Source organism: Oncorhynchus masou, chromosome 27 (assembly GCF_036934945.1).
Source record: "Oncorhynchus masou masou isolate Uvic2021 chromosome 27, UVic_Omas_1.1, whole genome shotgun sequence".
NCBI classification, from domain to species: Eukaryota; Metazoa; Chordata; class Actinopteri; order Salmoniformes; family Salmonidae; genus Oncorhynchus; species Oncorhynchus masou.
The window spans coordinates 19944663-19967945 of record NC_088238.1 but is presented as its reverse complement, the minus strand read 5'-3'; the positions used below and the strand labels follow the sequence as shown (position 1 = coordinate 19967945).

The following is a 23283-nucleotide window of genomic DNA, read 5'->3' as shown; positions in this document are numbered from 1 at the left end:
GTTGTTCTTACCTGGACCAGAGGGTGGCGCTAGTAGTTAGGAAACAATTCCTTTTGAAACACTGCAATTGTTTTTGAATAGGATATATCTAAAGACATTTGAGAGATAAACACATATGGAGTTGGTAACGAGTGTCCATACTTTTATTTAGATTTCTTGTTCATTGGACTGTGCTATGTGTATTCCTGGCTGTTCGTAATTTCCTGTAAAGTCCAGTATTGGAATGTCAAGAGTGTTTGCTTTGGAGTGGGGGCCCACAATAACATTAGCACAAGCACGGTGTCACAAGCACGGTATGGGGGAGTGGTTTTCTGCAACAACACTATGGGCAAGTTTATTTTGCATGGCCCGGTGCCCCGGTTGGGAGGAGTTTGCACATTTTAGATCCTTCCATTGGTCCCTAAGTGAACTCCCTGTCTGTGAGCCCTGTCTGTGATACTTAGAGGAATCTGACAACACTAATCTGGAAACGTGGAGTTGGAGTGTGTACAGTAGGCGGTGCTTGAGTCAATAAATAGGCTTATAAATAGGAATTCCTCTCTGAACTGACTGGTCGTAGACAATACACCATAAAGGAATATACGGGCGGAGGTAGGTTCTCTCTACATATGTGAATCACCCGATGGCAATTTCAAATTTGCGATTATAATATTTATCCTGTGTGGAATGTCTAATGACGGCAGCATAACAAAAAATCATCTATAATTTTACCTTCTCCCTTATTTGGGTACATGTATGTATGTATGGTGTTTACTGTTTTGTTATTAATGGAGTAGATATGGTGATGTTTCAAGTTCTCTCCGAATGTTTGAGTTTTGTAACAAAAGTACAGTAGCTCTGGCTCAGAATGTCTGTTTCCCAATTTTTGGATTTCTATATAATCACTACATTTTAGAGGAGACAAAAAAAGTAATTTACTTGCAAGAATGGCCTACAACAAATGTTTGCTTGTGCAGGGGACCAGTGTGGTTTCAGATGTGGACAGGTTACTGATGGCACAATAATCATACTAACACACACTGAATACTACGAAGGATATTATCGATGTTTGACATAACTTTTCTGTTTAGGACCTATAAAGGACGCAATTTAGGAAACATTGCATATTTACAACGTTGGGTCACACAGGGATAATAAGGAAACAGCAGAAGAAAAAGTAACTAAAATGACATTTTCATCTCTGTCTCTCAGAAGATTTGACAAAATGTGGAATAGGATATTTTTTGGTGGATTGGTTGTCTGTCTCATCAGCCTCACTGGCCAGACTCAGGTAAATATACAGTCAGTCAGCACTGATAAACAGATAAACATGTTATTCCTTTAAACCTGGGAGTAACCATTACTTATCTGCTGGTTTTGTACAGGGCCAGAAAACAACTTTAGTTGTTCAAGGTAAGTGCTGGTTATTTTTTTTTAAATCACTTACATTGGAAAGACAAGAGTTCATGTACTGTATGTACATGTGTGTTTGCTTGTTTCAGGGACAGATTGCACACAGATCAAAACTCTCTCCCCTCGAGCCACCAGTGGAGTGTATGTCATTCAGCCTGCAGGAGTCAGATCCCCCTTTAAGGTATGGAAACATCTAAATATTTATGCCAGGTATGAGATCTACTGTTGTCATTTGGTTACACAGCCACACAGGGGCAGTAAGGCTTAGCTATGGAATGTTGGTGTCGCCAGGCTTGCCAGAGTTACTGAAGTTCTACAGAGTTCCATTCTTGGACAGTTTTTGTTCACAAAAAAACAATTTGTTGATTCAAAAGTACATTGATGTTGTATACAGGTGTATTGTGAGATGCTGGCAGATGGAGGCTGGACAGTCTTTCAAAGGCGCACCGGGGCAGAGGTTCTTTTCAACAGGAAGTGGGCTGTGTACAAACAAGGCTTTGGGCATCTACGGAGTAATGAAGGGTCCCTCTGAGCACCTCACATTTCACCAGCAACTAATACTGTAAACTGTGTACTTTGCTGAGCCAATGTTGGCCAAATTTAAATGAATTTTTGTCTATAATAATGTTTACCTCTAAGGCAACTTAGAGAGGTTTCCCTATACTGTCCGTTTTTCACTTCTCAATTCAGTTCTCTACCCTGTTGTTTCCTAGAGGACCACTGGCTGGGTCTGAGTAAGGTGTTTGCTCTAACAAAGGGCAGGGAGCGGAGCTCGACCATGCGGGTCGACCTGTGGGACTTTGAAGGGGGCACTGCCTTCGCTGAGTACAGGGACTTCCGTCTGGGCATGGAGAAGGAGGCCTATAAGCTGAACGTTGGAGCATACAGGGGCAATGCAGGTAACGGTGAATTTCAACAGCACAAGGTGGCAGGGGTCATATTATTTACTTCAGTGTTATAGTTATTACACATTTGGTGGCAGCATGGGACCATTACACATCACATATATGTCATATGATATGTATTCTGGGTTGATATGGTGTATAATTTGGAAGTCAATATAATCAAGAGTGAAGTAGAACTGATGTACTCTCTCTGCATCACTCCCTGTCTCTCTATAGGTGATGCCATCCGTGGGAAATACGCCGGCATTGACCAGAATGGCTTTGGCTTCAGCACAACCGACAAGGACAACGACGGCTGCTCACCCTGCATCTTTGGAGACATCGCCGAGAACACGTGCAGCTTCTCGGAGGGAGGAGGAGGGTGGTGGTACAGTCGCTGTGGCTCTGCCAGCCTGAACGGAGACTGGCACCCCGCCGGCAAACACATCGGCTGGGCCTCTGGCCTCCACTGGGAGACCTGGAAAGGACCTGCTCCATACTCGGCCCGAGCCAGCCGCATGATGATCAAGTCTGTGTGAGGCCACGTCTCAATACATCTGAAATGGTTTCCTAGGCCTATGTCTCCTTTGCTTTATGACCACCAGTCTGAGCCACATTAGTGGGCATGAGTAGAGGAAACCATTGAAATAACAGGAACACACACAGCTATGTGTTCCATGGAGTGATGCCTGCATATCGTGCCATATTGCTTAGCTTGAATGGTCTGTTTATTTGGATCTGTTGTGCAATCAACACACTTTGTTTATCCCATTTGCTTTGTTGTATTATATCATGGTGCATAAGTCAGAGCCAACATGTAAGTGACAGAAATAGAAAATATACATTTTTTACATTTTTTAACCTCTAAACTCTACAATGAGTTATGTTTTCAGTGAAGAGAAAATACCTTGAAGTTATTTGTTACACTGCAACAATTCCACATCTAACTTCTGAAGTTTCATCACAGTTTGACAATTCATATTGTAGAATGTTGATATTTTATGCATTTTTAAATAAAATACATTTTTTAACATTTGTTTAGCACAAACATATTCAATAATGTTCAGAAGCCATTCATTTTGCTTGTATTCACACATTCAAAGCTATGTGTTTATAGAGAAATAGAAGTTGCTGGTTCATCCTTGGGAGCAATTTCCAAAACGCCTGAAGGTACCACGTTCATCTGTACAAGCACTAGTAGTAAGCAAGTATAAACACCATGGGACAATGCAGCTGTCATACCGCTCAAGAAGGAGATGCCTTCTGTCCCCTAGAGATGAACGTACTTTGGTGCGAAAAGTGCAAATCAATCCCAGAACAACAGCAAAGGACCTTGTGAAGATGCTGGAGGAAACCGATACAAAAGTATCTATTGCCACAGTAAAACGAGTCCTATAATCGACAGAACCTGAAAAGCTGCTCAGCAAGGAAGAAGCCACTGCTCCAAAACCACCATAAAAAGCCAGACTACATTTTGCAACTGCACATGGGGACAAAGATCATACTTTTTGGAGAAATGTCCTCTGGTCTGATGAAACAAAAATAGTACTGTTTGGCCATAATGACCATTGTCATGTTTGGAGGAAAAAGGGGGAGGCTTGCAAGCTGAAGAACACCATCCCAACCGTGAAGCATGGGGGTGATAGCATCATGTTGTGGGGGTGCTTTGCTGCAGGAGGGACTGGTGCACTTCACAAAACAATTTCAAGGCAATGCTACCAAATACTAATTGAGTGCATGCAAACTTCTGACCCACTGGGAATGTAATGAAAGAAATAAAAGCTGAAATAAATCATTCTACTATTATACTGACATTTCACATTCTTAAAATAAAGTGGTGATCCTAACTGACCTAAGACAGGGAATTTCTACTGGGATTAAATGTCAGGAATTGTGAAAAACAGATTAAATATAGTTGGCTAAGGCGTATGTAAACTTCTGACTCAACTGTACCCTCATGAAGGAAAGGAAATGTTGACAGTACATCTATTTTTGAGGATTGGGACACTCCTGAAAACTCTCCTCTCACCTGGGCCAGAACTTGCTCTGAAACACTCCTGCTGACTTTGTGAGAAGATTAAAACGTACCTAAAGAAATAAAATATAGAATCCCTAGAATAGACTATGGGATCCTTGCAACATGCCTAAGAAACTAATCAAATATGGTAAAATATTGTATCAAACAATGAATTTGTAAATATTTTAGGCAATAAGGTCTGTGTAACGATGATGCTGTGAGTCGAGAAGCAGGTGCAGGTGAAACGTTTAATAAAACATGGGTGGCGAAGGTGGAAGCCACAGATGATGTTGGGATTCAGAATGTCCTCCCCCGGAACCCAACACCGCTCCTTAGGGCCGTACCCCTCCTAGTCCACCAGATACTGGAGCCCTGCAGAGATCTGACTGCCCTCTATCCAGGGGGGCAGCATGAGCTCGGGGACCAGGAACCACCGGCCTGAGAAGGGTGACATGACACGAGGGTGAGATACGGTGGTGACGGGGCAGTTGTAACCTATGTCACCTCGTTGACCCTCCGGAGAACCTTAAACTGAGGCCGTTTTGTCGGGCCATTCCTTCCAGGGCAGGTGGAGTGGGAGGTTCCTGGTTGAAAACCAGATGCGATCCCCAGGGGCCTCACTGTGGTGGCAGTCTGCCTGTTCTTTTTGACGATGGAAGGCGCTGGAGTCTCACGTGAGCATCTCTCCACACCTGCGTGCCGGAACCACTCATCAACTGCAGGAGCTTTGGTCTGGCCAGGGGTCCACGAGGCTAGGGCCGGCTGAAAACCCAGAACACACTGGAAGGGGGGTCAATCCAGTGGAGGAGTGATGCAGCGAGCTCTGGGCAAACTCTGCCCATGGAAGAAATCGTGCCCACTCACCCTGCCGGTCTTGACAGTGACTCCTCAAGAACCTCCCCAGCTCCTGGTTCATCCTCTCCACCTGCCCGTTGGACTGAGGCCGGTACCCGGGAAGTGAGGCTAAGGCCCTCCATACTCGTGATGTGAATTGGGGACCACGGTCGGAGACGATGTCCTCCGGAAAGCCATAATGCCGGAAGAGTGCCTCAGCGACCTGGAGAGCAGTGGGGAGACCAGGAAGAGGGATTAAACGACATGACTTAGAAAATATATCCACTACCACCAGAATGGTGCGGAAACCGTCAGAGGGGAGATTGGTTACAGAGTCAATGAATAGATGAGACTAGGGTCGCTGAGGCATGGGAAGCGGGAGGAGCTTCCTGCTGGTGCATTCTGGGGGGACTTGGTTTGGGCACATATGGAACAGGAGTTGACATAAGTTAGTTCCTGTGACAAAGTGGGCCACCAGTACTTCTCAGCGATGGAGTGTGAGAAATACCTGCATGTCCAGCAACGACAGCTGTGTATTCCTAGGTCAGCAGCCAATCCCTTATCCCTGTGGGAACGTAGATGAGATCAGGAGGACAGTTCAGGGCTGTGGGCTCCCTCTCTGCATCCTAGGCCACTGGACCTACAACTTGGGAGGATGGGATTATAGGTGCACTCTGGACAGGACCCTCTCCCGAATCGTAGATACAGGACAGGGCAGGAACCTGGGCGATAGGTCATCATGAAGTCGAACCTGGTGAAGAAAAGAGCCCAGTCTGATTCTCATCCTCGTCCATGAAATGATAGGGTTATGGTGTTGAAGCCAAGGGAGACCGATAATTATCTTGTGAACTGGTGCACTGGTGATGAAAGGGTGTGTTTTCCTGATGAGTGGACTACACAGACTAAATGGTGAGGGTGAGTGGTTGAGTGATGTGGGGGACGGTTCTGGACTATCCAGGACTTGAATCGGGAAAGGAGAGGAGAGCGGGTATGAGTTGATGTTAAGAGAGCAGGCAAGGGTCTGGTCAATAAAGTTCCCAGTGGCACCGGAATCCACTAACGCTGTTGACACAGTACATGAGGGACAGTCAGCTAGTGTGATGGACACCAAAAAGGGCCTGATGAAGATGGAATATTCACTCCTTTCCTAGGTGCTGGAGTCTCATGTGACCATCCCTCTGTTCTTGTGGATCCTGAATTTGGACATGCCAGACACCACTGGAGCTCATGCCCTCCTTGTCCACAGTACAGACAGCGCCCCAGCTGTATCTGTCTGTGGCATTCCGCAGCGGGGAGACGAGTGAACCCTACCTCCATGGGTTCTGGCTCTGATCCCGAGTATTCATTGAAGGAGGGAGAGAAATTATGAGAGGACAGTCGCGCCTGAAGTAGGTTATCCAGACGGATGGCCATTGCAATGAGTGAGTCCAAGGTGAGATTGTCGTCTCGACAGGCCAGTTCCGTCTGGACCTCTTCACACAAACCTCTTCTAAATAGCGTGCGAAGTGCCAGCTCATTCCACCTACTGGATGCTGCCCAGCCAGCAGAGAATTTACCGTGGACTTCTCTGAGGTGGGAGCTCCCCTCTGATGCAAAAAGTAGAGGGAGCACTGAAGTAGGAAACCACGGCATTTGGATGGTGTACCATCATATTTATCCGGGAGGGATCGCTGACTTGAGCGGGTTGATGAATGGGCTGATGTACTGGCTCACTGGGTCGACTGGTTGTAGAGTATCCTCCGCTGGATGAAGCTAACGCCTCCTGGGTGTGTTTGAGATGTTGCACACTGAAGAACCTCCTCCATAGCCAATCCCAGTTATGCCAGCTGGTCATGGTGTTGATGTAAAAGAGAGCCCTGTTCATTGACTGTCAGAGAGATTTGAATTTCCTGCTGCTTCCATGGTTTGAGTTGGTATTCTGTAATGATGACGCTGTGAGTCGAGGGAAGGGACCTATAATGAGGTCCAGGTGTGAATCATAATGATGAGTGCCAGGTGGATGTAATGATGATTCCCAGAACCAGTGGTTAGTATTCCGGCGATGTCGCCCACCAGAGGGCAGGAGTAGACGTGACAGTCCAAGGCAGTTTGGTATAATTAAGCAATAAGGCCCAGTCTAATTACGTTAGTAACCAGTTTTTAATAGCAATAAGGCACATCGGGGGTTTGTAGTATATGGCCAATATACCACAGCTAAGGGCTGTTCTTAGGCACAACGCAAGGCGGAGTGCCTGGATAAAGCCCCTAGCCGTGGTATATTGGTCATATACCACAAACCCCCGTGGTCCCTTATTGCTATTAAAAACTGGTTACTAACGTAATTATAGCTGTAAAAATAAATGTTTTGTCATACACTTGGTATACGATCTGATTTACCACGGCTGTCAGCCAATCAGAATTCAGGGCTTGAACCACCCAGTTCATGATGGTCAATATTCAACAGCTAAGGGCTGTTCTTAGGCACGACGCAGTTGGCTTTCTATAGACAAGCATTCAGAGGTCCAAACAGCAGGTCCAAGAGAGAGAGAGGGAGAGACAGGGTTGAAACAGCAGGTCCGGGACAAGGTAACACCTCTGGTAAAACAGGTTGGGGTTCCATAGCCGCAGGTAGAAACACTAGAACTAGATAGGCAGCACTTAGAGACTTAGAGGGATGCCTAAGATCACACAGTACAGCGGATAGGACAGACTGACCCGAGCCCACCGCCACATAGGGTGGCATAGATACTGGAGACTGAGACAGGGTGAGACAATGTTACCCCTGGACAGGGCCAGTTAGGCAGGATATAATCCCACCCATTTACCGAGAGCACCGACCCAACAAGGGATATCAACAGACCACTAACTTAGTACCCTGAGACATGGCCAGGTATAGCTCACAAAATATCTCCCCCACCGTATGAGCAGAGGAGCCAGTGAATTATCTCCCGTATCAGAGGCAGAGAATCCCAGTGGAGAGTGGGGAACCAGCCAGGCAGAGACAGCGAGGGTGGTTCATCACTCCAGTGCCTTATTGCCATTCACCTTTGCACCTCTCGGCCAGACTATGCTCAATAATAGGACTTACTGAAGAGATGAGTATTCAGTAAGTCTTCAGTAACCTTTAAGTCTTCAGTAAAGCCTTAAAGTTTGAGACAGAGTCTGCATCGCTCACATAGATCGGCAGACCATTCCATAAAAGAGGAGCTCTATAGGAGAAAGCCCTGACTCCAGCTGTTTGCTTAGAAATTATAGGAACAATAAGGAGTTCTGCAGCTTGCAATTAAACTATGGTTTTTCACATAAACCAAAAATTATTTTGCATTAATAACTCTGGTGGAAGTGTTCAACACCAAATAGTGCTCAAAGATTCTGAACATAAAACACGGGGTATTAAAAGTGAAATTCGGGTTTTGTAAATATACCACTTACATTTGATAAATGTGCCAAAGTGATTGAAAAAAACATATATATATATACACTGAGTGTACAAAATATTGAGAACACCTTCCTAATATTGAGTTGCACCCCCTTTTGCCCTCAGAACATGCCTCCATTCGTCCGGGCATGGACCCTACAAAGTGTCGAAAGCGTTCCACAGGGATTCTGGCCCATGTTGACTCCAATGCTTCTCACAGTTGTGTCAAATTGGCTGGATGTCCTTTGGGTGGTGGACTATTGTTGATACACACGGGAAACTGTTGTGTGAAAAACCCAGCAGCGTTGCAGATCCTGACACACTGAAACCGATGCGCCTCACACGTACTACCATACCACCTTCAAAGGCCCTTAAATATTTTGTCTCGGACGTTCACCCTCTGAATGGCACACAATCCATGTCTCCAGGTTTAAAAATCATGATTTAACCTGTCTCCTCCCCTTCATCTACACTGATTGAAGTTGGTTTAGTAGGTGGCATCCATCAGGCATCATACCTTTCAACTGGATTCACGTGGTCGGTCTATGTCAAGAAAAAAGAATGTGTTCCTAATGTTTTTATAATCAGTGTATATTGTAGCAATCCTCGCTATATGAGCCACGTTACAATTCCCACCATGTGAGTTAACCCTGTTGGCGTGACGCGTAAGGTGTTTGCAGGGATTTATGTGAAGGTTTGAAAGACAAGTCAGGAATCTTTTTTGGTTGCCGAAAGATTATGATCACTTGACCGAAAATATAAATGAGCTATTTACATGCAGAAATGTTATATACAGTACTGCAAGCCTTTCACCTACACATAGGGGAGGAACCAGAACAATCAGTTGTGGAATTCTTTGTATTTTAGTTGTCAGTAAAACAAAATTACAGAACAGGTTTAACTTGCTTGACTAAAAAATGGGGAGGAACGAGAAAGATCAGTTTTAGACTGGAATTATTTGCAGTTTGGTTATAAAAAAAAAAAATCACCTGTCCAAGTGGACTCAACTAGTACGACTGCTCAGTACACTTCCCGCAGACAATAGGGCAACCCTTAGTGTCATTCCCTGTTCACATCCCTGCCCTGCTGTTCACTACAATATCTTTTAAATGACAGCATTTTTAATGAATTAGATTATATAATCTTGAAGCCCATTCAAAACAGCATGGGAAAGGATACTGAAGTAAAGCATAAGCAGCTGTCACCTTCACAGCGAACATAAATCCCTGATTACACATGAAGGCGATATCATGGCGACGTTAGCTAGCTAAACGCATGCACAGATTCACCTGATCAGGTCTATCTGTCGTAACTTCTCCCTTAAACATAGCCCTAACCTTAAAGAGTGACTCCCTTTAAAAAGACGCAAATCCCTTTAAAAGCGGCCTATGTGGCCTCAATATGAGTCAGAAACAGTTATTCTAGTGTCAAAATTGACTTCTAATTTTGGTCAAGTCGGAGTTTGAAACATCAGTGCGTCATAACAGGTAAATTCACGTTGGGTTTCAATTTAAAAATGTCCATTTGCCCACTAACATGGGGTGAACAGTTGTGGTGATTGCTCTCTACTCAATAGCATAGACAGTGAGACAGAACTGCCCAGCATCTACGACTCTGTTTACATAAAACAACATATTGCACCATTTTTTACTTGAGAAAAACTGCCCCAAACACCTTAGTTATAATGCAAAACATAATTACATATTTATTGAGTTATTTTAGAATCATTCTGGGGATTTTTAGGAAGTGAAATAGGCTACAGTGTCTCATGGTGGACAAAAATCATTAACCAAATGCAGAAACACCTCCAAGACTGAAATCTTGTTTTTCCAATGAGCTACAGAAAAACACATGTGCCAATCGCACTTTAACCAAGTTGAAGTGTTGGCTTATCTTCACCTGGGTTTATTGTGAAATTTAATCATCACTTTGATAAGCTAATGTCATTATTTTGACAAGGCAAGTAAATTCTTGTCATAATTCAACGTTCCAAAATCCGACATTTTCAACTGTTGGATAAACGTCTAGTATCGCAGTGAGTTGATAATAAATACTTTTTGTGACAACTGTCAGTGACACAAGCAACAATAAAGGCAAACACATACTTAGAAAGGGAGTACTTTCCCTGGACCAGAATTGAAGGACGTTGACTTAAAACCACTTGCCATTAACTATCTTCAGATGGTAGGTCAGCTGGTCTGGAGAAGCTCTGGTCATGCAGCTGTAGGTGAGGTCTACCTCTCCAGTGCTCAGAAGGGTATCCTACGAAGCAAGCTACATCTACTCAGTGTTTTCTAAAGCTAACCAGCTTCAGTTAGCTTCACATTCCAGCTCAGACTTAATCCGTACTACAACCTCTAGCAGACTTGTAACTCCGCTTGCATGTCGCACACGACTAGTCACACACCAAACTCTTCATTGAGACAATGTTAAAACATAAATCCATGGGCAAGTCAGTACCACATTTTAATTTGTACTGAAATCAAAGTGAAAGAAAAAGTTATCTTGCAAATTCCACAAGCTATGGTATGAAATAGTATTTTAGAAGTGCTGTCTTTATTGTATTACTTATCTTTAATGGTCGACTTGTGAGTTTATCAATGCACAACCACAAGCACCTTTCTCCTAGCTAGTTTAAATTGCATTATGTCATTACTAAATGTGTAATGTGATATATTTAAGAGGAGTTAGTCGTGAGTTAGCCTGCCCCAGAGCAGGCTAGTTCTGAAGGATTTGTTGCAATAGAAATTGACCTGGCTAAAAGGTGAGCCACTTTTGCAAGACCAGTTTTTCAGAGTTGCAGAGTTAACTCGCTAACACCTCAAACCTGCTTCGTAGGGTTACCCATCTGGTCACCTCTGAGGCTGTGTTTGGCAGGGTGTGTCAAGACAAAACATTTTTGGGGTCCTGATACCTCCACTATGGGTTCAATGCATCGCAACCAATTACATCTTTCTGCTCCAGCAAGCATTACTCATGTCAAAGTTTTTGCAGAGCAGTCACAGAGGAGCCATCCCATTCTAGAACATCGGTGTCAGACACTGAGGATAAATCTGAGGGAAGAGCATCCACAGAGCAGTGTTAGAGGGAACTGATTGGTCTACAGCATAAACTGAGGAGTGTCCAAAAGTAATCAGATTACCAAAAGTACGTTACTCATTTTGTGTAATCCAATGGATTATGTTACTAATTACTTTTATTGTCATGTTTTCTGACCGTGACAAATGGTTGCGGTAAAGAAATACATGCACAGATCATGACAAGGATCTTTCCAGGGGATCCACAGGGGTGGGACAGGGACGGAACGGGGGATTACCTACGGCTCCAAACCCTCAACCTAAATAAATACAGGAGAAGGTAGGTCACATGCAGGCATGTTTCTAATTTGTGATTATAATAATTTACATAATAGGTATCCTGTGTGAAATGTCTAACTAGTATTTAACTGTTTAATTTCTGCCTAATTGGGTCAAACTGAATTTCAAGGGTACATGTATGGTGACCACTATGTTGTGAGTGGAGTGGAAAGGGTGACGTTTCAGGTTCTCTGTGATAATGTTGTGATATTTGACACTAGTTTGCTAAGATTTTAGATAAGTTTGATATTAATGACCGTCTTTTTAGCCATTTCAAAAAGATGATAATTTCGGTGGGATTACAATAAAAAAAATGAGTGTGATGTCAATGATATCTATTAAAAGGAAAAAGCTGAAAATAAAATGACATTCTCATCGCTTCCTCTCTCTCTCTGTCTCTCTGTCCCTCTCACTCTCTGTCCCTCTCGTCACCCCCCCCCCCTCTCATCACTCTCTCTCCCCCCCTCTCATCACTCTCCCCACTCTCTCTCTTTCTCCCTCTCTGTCAGAAAATTTGACAAAATGTGGAAACGGATCATTTTTTGTGGACTGGTGATCTGTCTCATCTGCCTCACGGACCAGACACAGGTAAATCAGTCAACACTGATGAACAGAGAAACATGTTATTTACTTTAAACCTGGGAGTAACCATTACTTATCTGCTGGTTTGTACAGTGCCAGAAAAAACCTTTAGTTGTTCAAGGTAAATATAACACTTCTGTTTTACTTACATGAAAAACACAAGAGACAACCATTCTTAACCTGACCCCTGCCCTTTTCAATATGTTATTGTGTATGTGAAGGTGCGTTTGCTTGTTTCAGGGACAGATTGCACACAGATCAAAACACCAATGGAGTGTATGTCATTCAGCCTGCAGGAGTCACATCCCCCTTTAAGGTATGGAAACATCTAAATATTTAGGCCAGGTACTTTTTCTACTAGGGATGCACAATATATCGGTGAGCATATCGGAATCGGACGATATTAGTTAAAAATGGCACCATCGGCTTCGGCCCAATGTCTTGTTTAACGCCGACGTGCAAAACCGGTGTCAAAGCTGACGTGCACACCTATATAATGTAGGTAGATGACGTACATACCTATATAATGTAGGTAGATGACGTGCATACCTATATAATGTAGGTAGATGACGTGCATACCTATATAATGTAGGTAGATGAAGTACATACCTATATAATGTAGGTAGATGACGTGCATACCTATATAATGTAGGTAGATGACGTACATACCTATATAATGTAGGTAGATGACGTGCATACCTATATAATGTAGGTAGATGACGTGCATACCTATATAATGTAGGTAGATGACGTACATACCTATATAACGTAGGTAGATGACGTGCATACCTATATAACGTAGGTAGATGACGTGCATACCTATATAATGTAGGTAGATGACGTACATACCTATATAACGTAGGTAGATGACGTGCATACCTATATAACGTAGGTAGATGACGTGCATACCTATATAATGTAGGGAAATGAAGTACATACCTATATAATGTAGGTAGATGACGTGCATACCTATATAATGTAGGTAGATGACGTGCATACCTATATAATGTAGGTAGATGACGTGCATACCTATATAATGTAGGTAGATGACGTGCATACCTATATAATGTAGGTAGATGACGTGCATACCTATATAATGTAGGTAGATGACGTGCATACCTATATAAATGTAGGTAGATGACGTAATGACGCCACGAAAAATACAGCACTACACAGAACAAAAGCAGGAAAATACTAAGCACACTCTTCCAACAACTAAACAAGTTCAAGTCGAGCAGTCATTTGAAAGAGTAAGAAATTTTCAGCGAGATAACTCGCTAAGATAATGGTTTCATTGCCCTTGACAATCAACCGTCCTCTGTCGTGGATGATGTTGGCTTTCACCGACTGGTCAAGCCCTGGTACACACTATTTTTCAGATGTTGCCCTACCGGAGTTAAACAATTTTGTTGAAATGTGCATCTGTGAGCTACTTGCTACGGGCGTCACAAATGACATTTGGACCAGCCATGTCAGCCCCATGAGCATGCTGAGTCTGACAGCACAGTGGGTCGATGAGGATTTCGTACTAAGGAAAACCGTATTGCACGCTCAAGAATGTGTTGCTCAATGGCATTTGAGAACGTTTGAAACATGAACACACTCCTAGCGCCATTCGAACAACTGACTCGATAAATAAGCTAATCAACTGCGTCTGCAGCAGACGTGATACCCTCTGTATTGAAACGCCTGCTCAACAAAACTGCCGACACAGACCGTGGGGTTAAAACTTACAAAAGTACTCAAGGCTGTGAACAAGCGATTTGGTGGCATTCTCTCTGAGCCTCTTTACTGTGTCACCACCAAGCTCAGTGCTAGGTACAAGGACCGCTACTTCGATCCAGACCAGAAACAGGGTTTATGTGAAATGTTATATACACAACAGGACAAGATGGAAACGGACACAGTGACAGTGCGCACCGAGGAGGAGAGGCCATGGACAGACAGAGCTGAAACTTCACTGCTTGACATGTATGATGAAATCCTGGTTGAGAATGAAACAACTGAACATATTAACCATGAAATAGCACAGCAAGGAAGTAAGAAAAATAGGTTTGATAATGTTTTACTGGTAATGGGGACATACGTTAATGCCAACAAAATAACTTTTTGGTCAGTGTGGTGTGTGTGTGTGTAACCTTTATTTAACTTGGATGATGCATGATGATCAAAGCTGTGTGGAAGAAGATTATTACAGCAAACTAACACGAAAACGAATCATGAAAAAACTATTTCATAAACTGAAATAAAACAATTAACAAGGCAAGGTTTGACAAACAAAACTATACTGAAACTTATCTTTAACTTACTAAAATAAAAACACTTGACCAGTTATGGTCTACAAGGTCAACATGGTCAGAGTCACCATGTTTTCAGTGAATACCATGTTTTCAGTGAATACCATGTTTTCAGTGAATACCATGTGGAAGTTTTATTTGTTGCACCGACAATTATGCATATCTAATGTGAACAGTTTAAATAGTTTGACATAACTTAGTCTGGAATGTTGATATTGTATGCGTTTTCAAATATAATTATCTTTAGAACATTTGTTTAGCACACACTTAGCCCATACTCAATAAAGTTCAGACACCCTTGTTTTGCCCTGTAAACATGCTTGAATTCACACATTCAAAGCTCTGTGTTTAAAGTGAAATAAAAAGTTGTACTTATTGCATATTAAATCAATCATTGTTTCTCATCATAGAGTAAATAGGTTGTTGTTCTCCTACCCTAGAAGCCTGGTTTGTAGCTTTGATTGAATCGGGATATTTAGCTTTGTTACACATTGCTACATTAATCCCGGGGCTCACGTAAAAAAGAGATCTCAATGTGACCGATCATGGTTAAATAAAGCATAAAAAGAATGAAGACTTCAACTTAGATGAACAGATTATGATTAACAAATCAGCATACCCTGTTGTGCCTACTACAACTCTTTGAACATGACGTGACATTTCAGATAAAGCAGAACAATTAGAAGAAAGTCTTCGCCAACAATTTAATTTCTCTTTCAAATAAATGAAGCCCACTTTGTCCCCTGTAGGAGTCTCACTCAGCATTCCTGTGACTTCTTTACACACTGTTCTGAAGAGATAATTATGCACACACACACACACACACACACACACACAAAGAGGTATTGTAACATGTATTGCTATTTTTATTATGATGCATTATATTGAGGTATTAACCCAGAATAACAACCAAATGGACTAACAGACTTGGAACATTCAAGTGGTCATGTCTTGTGTCTTTTGACTTACATTCTTTCTTTCTCTCCTCTTTCTCTTTCTTCTGGAAGACTTTTCCATCCGACTGCTCCTTCCATCGCACAGATGCACCTCCATCTGTCTGGGCGATCTCTGCCTGTATCTAAAAACAATATGGATGACAAATGCTGTATAAAGGAAATGATCTGATGGCCATTTACTCATTTGAATAAGTGTTGTCACATGTCTGAGAGGTATTCTTTCACTTCATTGATTAGGCTACAGGACATCACTGTCAAAGAGCCATAGCAAATCTATAGCAAAGATCCAAAGTTACTCCCGGAAACCTCTCCTCCCACCTGCGTGAGAATTTGCTCTTTCACCAGAGGGTCATTAAGGTCAACTCCTGGAGGTACTTTCAAAAACATCTTCACCATGCTTACAGTTTTCTTTCCTGTGAAGAGAAACATCTTGACATCAGGCTCTTATTCATTAGTGCACATTAGTGCACTCATCAGGCTCTTATTCATCATCTGTTGCAAAAGGTTTTGCAACAGAAAACGAGAACAAACGTTTCGTATAACCTTTGAAAGTAACTGCCTCTTAACTGCCTCTCATTTCGTATCATGTCCCCTAATCTTTTCAATGGGATTGCCGATTATATCATAACATTTGTAAAAACGCAGTAATTTAAGATATATACGTACCAGTCAAAAGCCTACTCATTTCTTTATATTTTTTTTAATTGTAGAATTATACTGAAGACATCAAAACTATGAAATAACACATATGGAATCATGTAGTAACCAAAAAAGTGTTAAACAAATCAAAATATATTTTATATTTGAGATTCTTCAAAGTAGCCATCCTTTGCCTTGATGACAGCTTTGCACACGCTTGGCATTCTCTCAACTAGTTTCATGAGGTAGTCACCTGGAATGCATTTTACTTAACAGGTGTGCCTTATTAAAAGTACATTTGTGGAATATCTTAACCTTCTTAATGCATTTGAGCCTATCAGTTGTGTTGTGACAAGGTAGGGGTGGTATACAGAAGATAGCCCTATTTGGTAAAAGACCAAGTCCATTTTATGGCAAGAACAAGCAAACAGAAACGACAGTCCATCATTACTTTAAGACATGAAGATCAGTTAATCCGGAAAATGTCAAGAACTTTTAAAGTTTCTTCAAGTGCATTCGCAAAAGTTGTCTCTATCTTCTTGCCGTTTGTGCTGTTGTCTGTGCCCAATAATGTTTGTATCATGTTTTGTGCTGCTACCATGTTGTGTTGCTACCATGTTGTCATGTTGTGTTGCTACCATGCTGTGTTGCTGCTTTGCTATGTTGTTGTCTTAGATCTCTATTTATGTAGTGTTGTCTCTCTTGTTGTGATGTGTGTTTTGTCCTATATTTATATTTTATAAAAAAATATATTTTTAATCCCAGCCCCCATCCCCGCAGGAGGCCTTTTGCCTTCTTGTAGGCCGTCATTGTAAATAAGAATGTGTTCTTAACTGACTTGCCTAGTTAAATAAAGGTTAAATAAAATAAAATGTAAAAAAAACATCAAGTGCTATGATGAAACTGGCTCTCATGAGGACCGCCACAGGAAAGGAAGACCCAGAGTTCCCTCTGTTGCAGAGGATAAATTCATTAGAATAGAGTTCAAGCAACAGACACATCTCAGCATCAACTGTTCAGAGGAGACTGCGTGAATCTGTCCTTCATGGTTGAATTGCTTCAAAGAAACCACTTGTAAAGGACACCAATAAGAAGAAGAGACTTGCTTGGGCCAAGAAATACAAGACTGGTAGAAATCTGTCCTTTGGTCTGATGAGTCCAAATTTGAGGTTTTTGGTTCCAACCGCCATATCTTTGTGAGACACAGAATAGGTGAACGGATGATCTCTGCATGTGTGGTTCCCAACGTGAAGCATGGAGGAGGTGGTGTGAAGGTGTGGGGGTGCTTTACTGGTGACACTGTCTGTGATTTATTTAGAATTCAATGCACATTTAACCAGCATGGCTATAACTGCATTATGCAGCAATACGCCATCCCATCTGGTTTGCGCTTAGTGGGACTATCATTTGTTTTTCAACAGGACAATGACCCAACACACCTCCAGGCTGTGTAAGGGTTATTTGACCAAGAAGGAGAGTGATGCATCAGATGACCTGGCCTCCACAATCACCCGACCTCAACTCAATTGAGATGGTTTTGGATTAGTTGGACTGCAGAGTGAAGGAAAAGCAGCCAACATGTGCTCAGCCTATGTGGGAACTCCTTCAAGACTGTTTGAAAACCATTCCAGGTCAAGCTAGTTGAGATATTGCCAAGATTGTGCAAAGCTGTCATCAAGGCAAAGGGTGGCTACTTTGAAGAATCTAACATATAAAATATATTTAGATTTGTTTAACCAAACACATTTTTGGTTACTACATGAGTCCATATGTGTTATTTTATAGTTTTCATGTCTTCACTATTATTATACAATGTAGAAAATAGTGCAAATAAAGAAAAACCCCTGAATGAGTAGGTGTGTCCAAATGTTTGAGTGGTGCTGTATATATAATTATATTTGTGTTGGTGAATGGCCAGATGGATTTTGTAAAGTTTTAGCCCTGAACGACAAGGCTACTTCCTCGGAGACAATGCATCACAATGCAAATTCAAACAGCTCTGGTTTGGCCCGTTTGCTTCCTTTTCTGATTCTAGTGAATACTACCCATGATAGTGGTCCAAAAGAGAAGGAAAAGCTGCGGAATGTGTCTTTATAACGATCTTCAGATAAAAACAGGTGGAGGTGCTTACCTTTTTCCTTGCAGTCTTGAAGGGTGTAGCCTGAAACTCTGTCTTCTAAGTGCATCACATTCATTGCCCTGCCACCAGCTGAGCCCTTCAGATAGCACTCCTGTCGACTTGGTGAGAAGATCAACATTTAGTTAGACATTATCTTTTGATTATGTTAATATCTGTTGCATATGAAAGTTTGTGTAATTGCTAACTCAGTCACGTGGTAAATTCGCTGTTGAGGTTATGAAGCTATGTGCAGCTGGAGATTTCTTTTCAATGTTTACGAACTTCTATGATCAGTGTTACTGGTAGCAGCATAAAATGACATACAGAGTTATTAGAATGCACAATGAGATTCTAACAACAGAATCATCCATATAGGTAAAGAAAAGCTTTAATTACAGAAACAGATCAAATATGGTAAAATATTGTATAAAACAATGAATTTGTAAATATATTGTAATTTGATAAGATATCTGTGGGTACCAGTAACCGTTACAAAAACTACACTAACAGCTGTACCATTGGAATGTTGTATATTTCAATTGAACATGTCTACCTGTGAATATATGTGAAATACTGACAGGCATCAAGTTGGGTGCAGCTCTGTTGACATTGGTTTGCATTTGGGCTTGCAAATTGCTTAATGTCATTATAAATGAAAGAAACATCTTTCAGGAGCTCCCTCACACAACCTGTGTGACAAAGACAAAATAAAACAGTTCAGGCAAGTCATTCAGGTCGCATGCCTCAGACTGCGCTATTGGACGTCTGACCAAAGTGGTTATACGTCGGGAGGCAGTATGACAGTTCGTCCACCAGAGGGCTGCTGAGCAGGTGTTTGCACGTGATCAGGTCTAATGGTCGTGTAACTTCTCCCTTAATTAACAATAGCCCCAACCCTGACCAAGTTGAGTCCTTGCCTAAACTTAACCAAATCTGGGTTATTGCTTCATTGAAGTCATTAATGTGATGAGTTATTGTCATTATTTTGACCAGGCAAGTCTATTCTAGTGATGATTCGACATTACAAAATCTGACATTTGCTGCTGTTGGACAAAAGTCAAGTATCGCAGTGAGTTGTTAGTAAATATACTGTTTGTTACAACGATCAGTGACACAAGCAACAATAAAGGCAAACACATACTTAGAAAGGGAGTATTTTCCCTGTGCCAGGATTTAAGGACATTGACTTAAAACCACTTGCCATTAACTATTTTCAGATGGTAGGTCATTGGGTTTGGTGATGCACTGGTCATGCAGCAGTAGGTCCCATCGTCTGCTGGCTTCACATTTGAAAGGGTGAGGTCTAGCTCTCCAATGCTCAGGTCTCCTCTGAGGCTGTATTTGTCAGGGTGTGTCGGGCCATAAATGTCAGGTCCGGATACCTCCATTATTGGTTCAACGCACCAAAACCCATTACATGTTCTGCTCCAGCAAGCATTACTCATGTCAGAGTTTTTGCAGAGCAGAGTCACAGAGGATCCATTCCGTACTAGAACAGCTGTGTTGGACACTGCGGATAAATCTGTGGGAAGAGCATCCACAGAGCAATTCAAACCATAAGACCACCAAACATTCACAAATCACTATACAGATGAAGGATCTTAATTTCACCCATATTGTCACAGCAAAAATAATCCTGCAGCAACAGGATTTGAACATTTAGTCCCATAATGTTGCTTGATCGGTGGTGATGCTATTAGCTGGCCAAAATAAGCTACATGAAAAGTGCAATACTGTTAATATAATCGTGTGTTAGTGCGGGTTTTCAGTGAATCTCTGTATTTCCTACGATGCAGCAAGATTCTTAGACTTAACTTACCCAGCAGAAGAGTTGTGAACAGCATGAACTGAAACATGCTGGCTGTGAGTCAGGAAGTAGGCCAAGTCCGTTTAGCATCATGAACAAGAAACCAGGGGAATTTGGTAGAAACAATGAGTCAGTCATGTGACAGATAAACTATAAAACAGGCATGGCATACGTAACTGTACAGCTTATAACTGGACATTCATTTCCTTATAACACATTGGAAAGTGCAGTAAATGTTACTCACAGTGAAAGATAAGACAACTATTAAAGCTCAATTTGGTTATCTTGTCCTATTGATGACATTAAATGCAAAAATCAGGATTTGCATAGCTGCACCATAACTGCATTACAAGCTTCTTATTAGATGGTTGAATAAGCAAACATGTGTCAATGCACCTTATTTTTTCCACAAACCAACAATGGGGTTTCATGGTTTATCTGTAATGGAAGTAACTCAACTCGAAACAAAAATAGGCTATACAAACTTTTGCTAACTTTAGCTATCGCTAGCTAACAATCAATGGTAGTGAAAGGAGAAACCGGATTCATTTCTTTTAACCTTTTACTGCAGTGGGCTAAATCAGGGTCACACAAAGTGATTATTGGTAGTCTAACAAATGTACTTTGAAACAATAGTATACACCGCACACATGGTTATGGGCTTAAAAAGGAGACACCTGTACCATGTCAGATATAGAGGTGAAATGTATTCAATTTTGAGTTTGCATCTCAATATTACACTTCATATACATCACAGAAGACTGAAATACAGCAAAATTGTTAGAAACACCAGTTTTTCGTTGGGTATTTTGAAATAATCTTTATAAAATTATGAAACATATTAATAACATTCCACCCATGAGGCCAAAGAGGGCGCTTTTGGTCATTGACTGCAGGAAAGGGCTACATGGCTAAATCACTCCAAGTAAACTTAAACCAAATAATGAGTTTATTTCAGTTAATTTGGCAATTACATTTTTTTTATTGCACTTTTATCCCTATCACTCCCACTGATTTTTAGCTAGCGGTGGCTAAAGTTGGCTGCTTGTAGTTGCTGTTTCACAAAAACCGAACAAAGGATTATAGTTTCTCTTGGCCCATAGACTACTTTGTAGTATATATAAAATCCTGAACTTCCCCTTGAAAATTAGCCAAAAAACATTAACAATGAAACAACATTTCAAGGTGCATTCCATGAACTTTATTTACAAATATGCATATACAGTACATTGCGAAATTAATATAAAATGGAAAAATACTTCAAGCTGCATTCTAAAGTCCGGTCTAAAATAATAAGAGTATTTAAAATATATAATACCACACTTACCCTGTAAGCTCAACCTCCAACGCTCCATTTGGCCCCCCTATAGAGGCAGACCGGTATGAACAGGTGGCTGTCTACAGTGAGAGGGTGTGTTTATTAGTGCTCAATCGTCCCTTTCTTATATGCTGCTGATCAGCACAAAACACACCCACCACCCGCAAAGCCCATACTTAGATATGTTGCTCGACCACATCCTTGTTTGTTTTTACACCCACTTATAGGAAGATGGACAAAGAATGCAGTTGAATTATTAATGAACATATTGAAATATGCACTTCACACAGAGACATTGATAAAGATGTGTGTATAAGTGTATTATTCCCCGTCGGCACCGACTGGCGCAGTACGTCCATGGAGGTTGAGTGTTTAGTTGATCTTTAAGACAGTAACTCGAGGAGGATGGCACTAGCGGGAGTTCACCAGTAAGGCTGGCATACTTTTACTCTTGCCTTTGTACTCTATACCTCTTTATACTATGCAGAGCCTTTGGAAAGTATTCAGACCCTTTGACTTTTTCCACATTTTGTTAGGTTATAGCTTTTTTCTAAAAACTTATTAAATCGTTTTTTTCCTCATCAATCTACACACAATACCCCATAACGACAAAGCGAAAACAGGTTTATAATTTTTTGCTAATTTATTAAAAATAAAAAATTCAATATCACATTTACATAAGTATTCAGACCCTTTACTCAGTACTTTGTTGAAGCACCTTTGGCAGCAATTACAGCCTTGAGTCTTCTTGGATATGATGTTATACGCATGGCACACCTGTATTTGGGGAATTTCTCCCATTCTTCTCTGCAGTTCCTCTCAAGCTCTGTCAGGTTGGATGGGGAGCTATTTTTAGGTCTCTCCAGAGATGTACAATTGGGTTCAAGTCCAGGCTCTGGCTGGCTCACTCAAGAACATTCAAAGACTTGTCCCAAAGCCACTCTTGCATTGTCTTGGCTGTGTGCTTAGGGTCGTTGTCCTGTTGGAAGGTGAACCTTCACCCCAGTCTGAGATACTGAGCACTCTGGAGAATTTTTTCATGAAGGATCTCTGTACTTTGCTCCATTCATCTTTGCCTCAATCCTGACTGGTCTCCCAGTCCCTGCCTCTGAAAAACACCACAGCATGATGCTGCCACCACTGTAGGGATAGTGCCAGGTTTCCTCCAGACATGACACTTCGCATTCAGGCCAAAGAGTTGAATCTTGATTTCATCAGAACACAGAATCTTGTTTTCGTGGTCTGAGAGTCTTTAAGTGCCTTTTGACAAACTCCAAGTAGGCTGTCATGTGCCTTTTACTGAGGAGTGGCATCCGTCTGGGCACTCGACCATAAAGGCCTGATTAGTGGAGTGCTTCAGAGATGGTTGCCCTTCTGGAAGGTTCTCCCATCTCCACAGAGGAACTCTAGAGCTCTGTCAGAGTGACCATCGGGTTCTTGGTCACTTGGTCATAGTCAGGTGTGTGCCTTTCCAAGTCTTAATTTAATTTACCACAGGTGGACTCCAATCAATTTGTAGAAACATCTCAAGGATGAATAATGGAAACAGGATGCACCTTGTCGTGAATATTTCCTCTATTTACCAAATCATGAGAGCAGCTCTATCACAACCCTGTGACTCTCAGATCAATTCAGTGTCTATCAATGAATTCTCTGAGAGTCCCTTCCACATTGCAACTGAGAGC

General features: G+C 41.8%; 2 protein-coding genes across 6 annotated transcripts; one reads left to right on the top strand and one right to left on the bottom strand.

Annotated features, from left to right (window-relative positions):
• Window positions 1-445: 445 nt before the first annotated feature.
• On the top strand, window positions 446-4049 carry LOC135515729 (angiopoietin-4-like). Of its 2 annotated transcripts, none has more exons than XM_064939430.1 (7): window positions 446-591; window positions 1195-1270; window positions 1365-1392; window positions 1482-1573; window positions 1787-1904; window positions 2106-2291; window positions 2514-4049. In XM_064939430.1, exons 2-7 carry the CDS (start codon window positions 1205-1207, stop codon window positions 2813-2815), a joined length of 792 nt encoding a protein of 263 aa, XP_064795502.1. In that variant the 5' UTR covers window positions 446-591; window positions 1195-1204; the 3' UTR covers window positions 2816-4049. The 2 variants fall into 2 exon arrangements, with proteins under 2 accessions (XP_064795502.1, XP_064795501.1); XM_064939429.1 differs by having other exon boundaries at window positions 1192-1270.
• Window positions 4050-14581: 10532 nt separating this feature from the next.
• On the bottom strand, window positions 14582-21689 carry LOC135515284 (uncharacterized). Of its 4 annotated transcripts, XM_064938978.1 has the most exons (9): window positions 21608-21689; window positions 20525-20570; window positions 20293-20334; window positions 19675-19995; window positions 19027-19162; window positions 18486-18592; window positions 16034-16128; window positions 15729-15837; window positions 14582-15544 (listed from the first exon to the last, which is right to left on the bottom strand). In XM_064938978.1, exons 3-9 carry the CDS (start codon window positions 20327-20329, stop codon window positions 15309-15311), a joined length of 1041 nt encoding a protein of 346 aa, XP_064795050.1. In that variant the 5' UTR covers window positions 20330-20334; window positions 20525-20570; window positions 21608-21689; the 3' UTR covers window positions 14582-15308. The 4 variants fall into 4 exon arrangements, with proteins under 4 accessions (XP_064795050.1, XP_064795052.1, XP_064795049.1 ...); XM_064938980.1 differs by lacking the exon at window positions 20525-20570 and having other exon boundaries at window positions 14582-15549; window positions 21608-21686; XM_064938977.1 differs by lacking the exon at window positions 20525-20570 and having other exon boundaries at window positions 21608-21686.
• Between the last annotated feature and the right edge of the window lie 1594 nt (window positions 21690-23283).

Coding starts and splice junctions, on each gene's coding strand:
- LOC135515729 (XM_064939430.1), top strand. CDS start 1,205: ATGTGGAATAGGATATTTTTTGGTGGATTGGTTGTCTGTCTCATCAGC. Junction 1,393..1,481: donor AACAACTTTAGTTGTTCAAG/GTAAGTGCTGGT, acceptor TGCTTGTTTCAG/GGACAGATTGCACACAGATC. Junction 2,292..2,513: donor AGCATACAGGGGCAATGCAG/GTAACGGTGAAT, acceptor GTCTCTCTATAG/GTGATGCCATCCGTGGGAAA.
- LOC135515284 (XM_064938977.1), bottom strand. CDS start 21,635: ATGGAGCGTTGGAGGTTGAGCTTACAGG. Junction 19,996..20,292: donor GTTCACAACTCTTCTGCTGG/GTAAGTTAAGTC, acceptor CTCTTCCCACAG/ATTTATCCGCAGTGTCCAAC. Junction 15,545..15,728: donor AGAGGAGAGAAAGAAAGAAT/GTAAGTCAAAAG, acceptor TCTTCAGAACAG/TGTGTAAAGAAGTCACAGGA.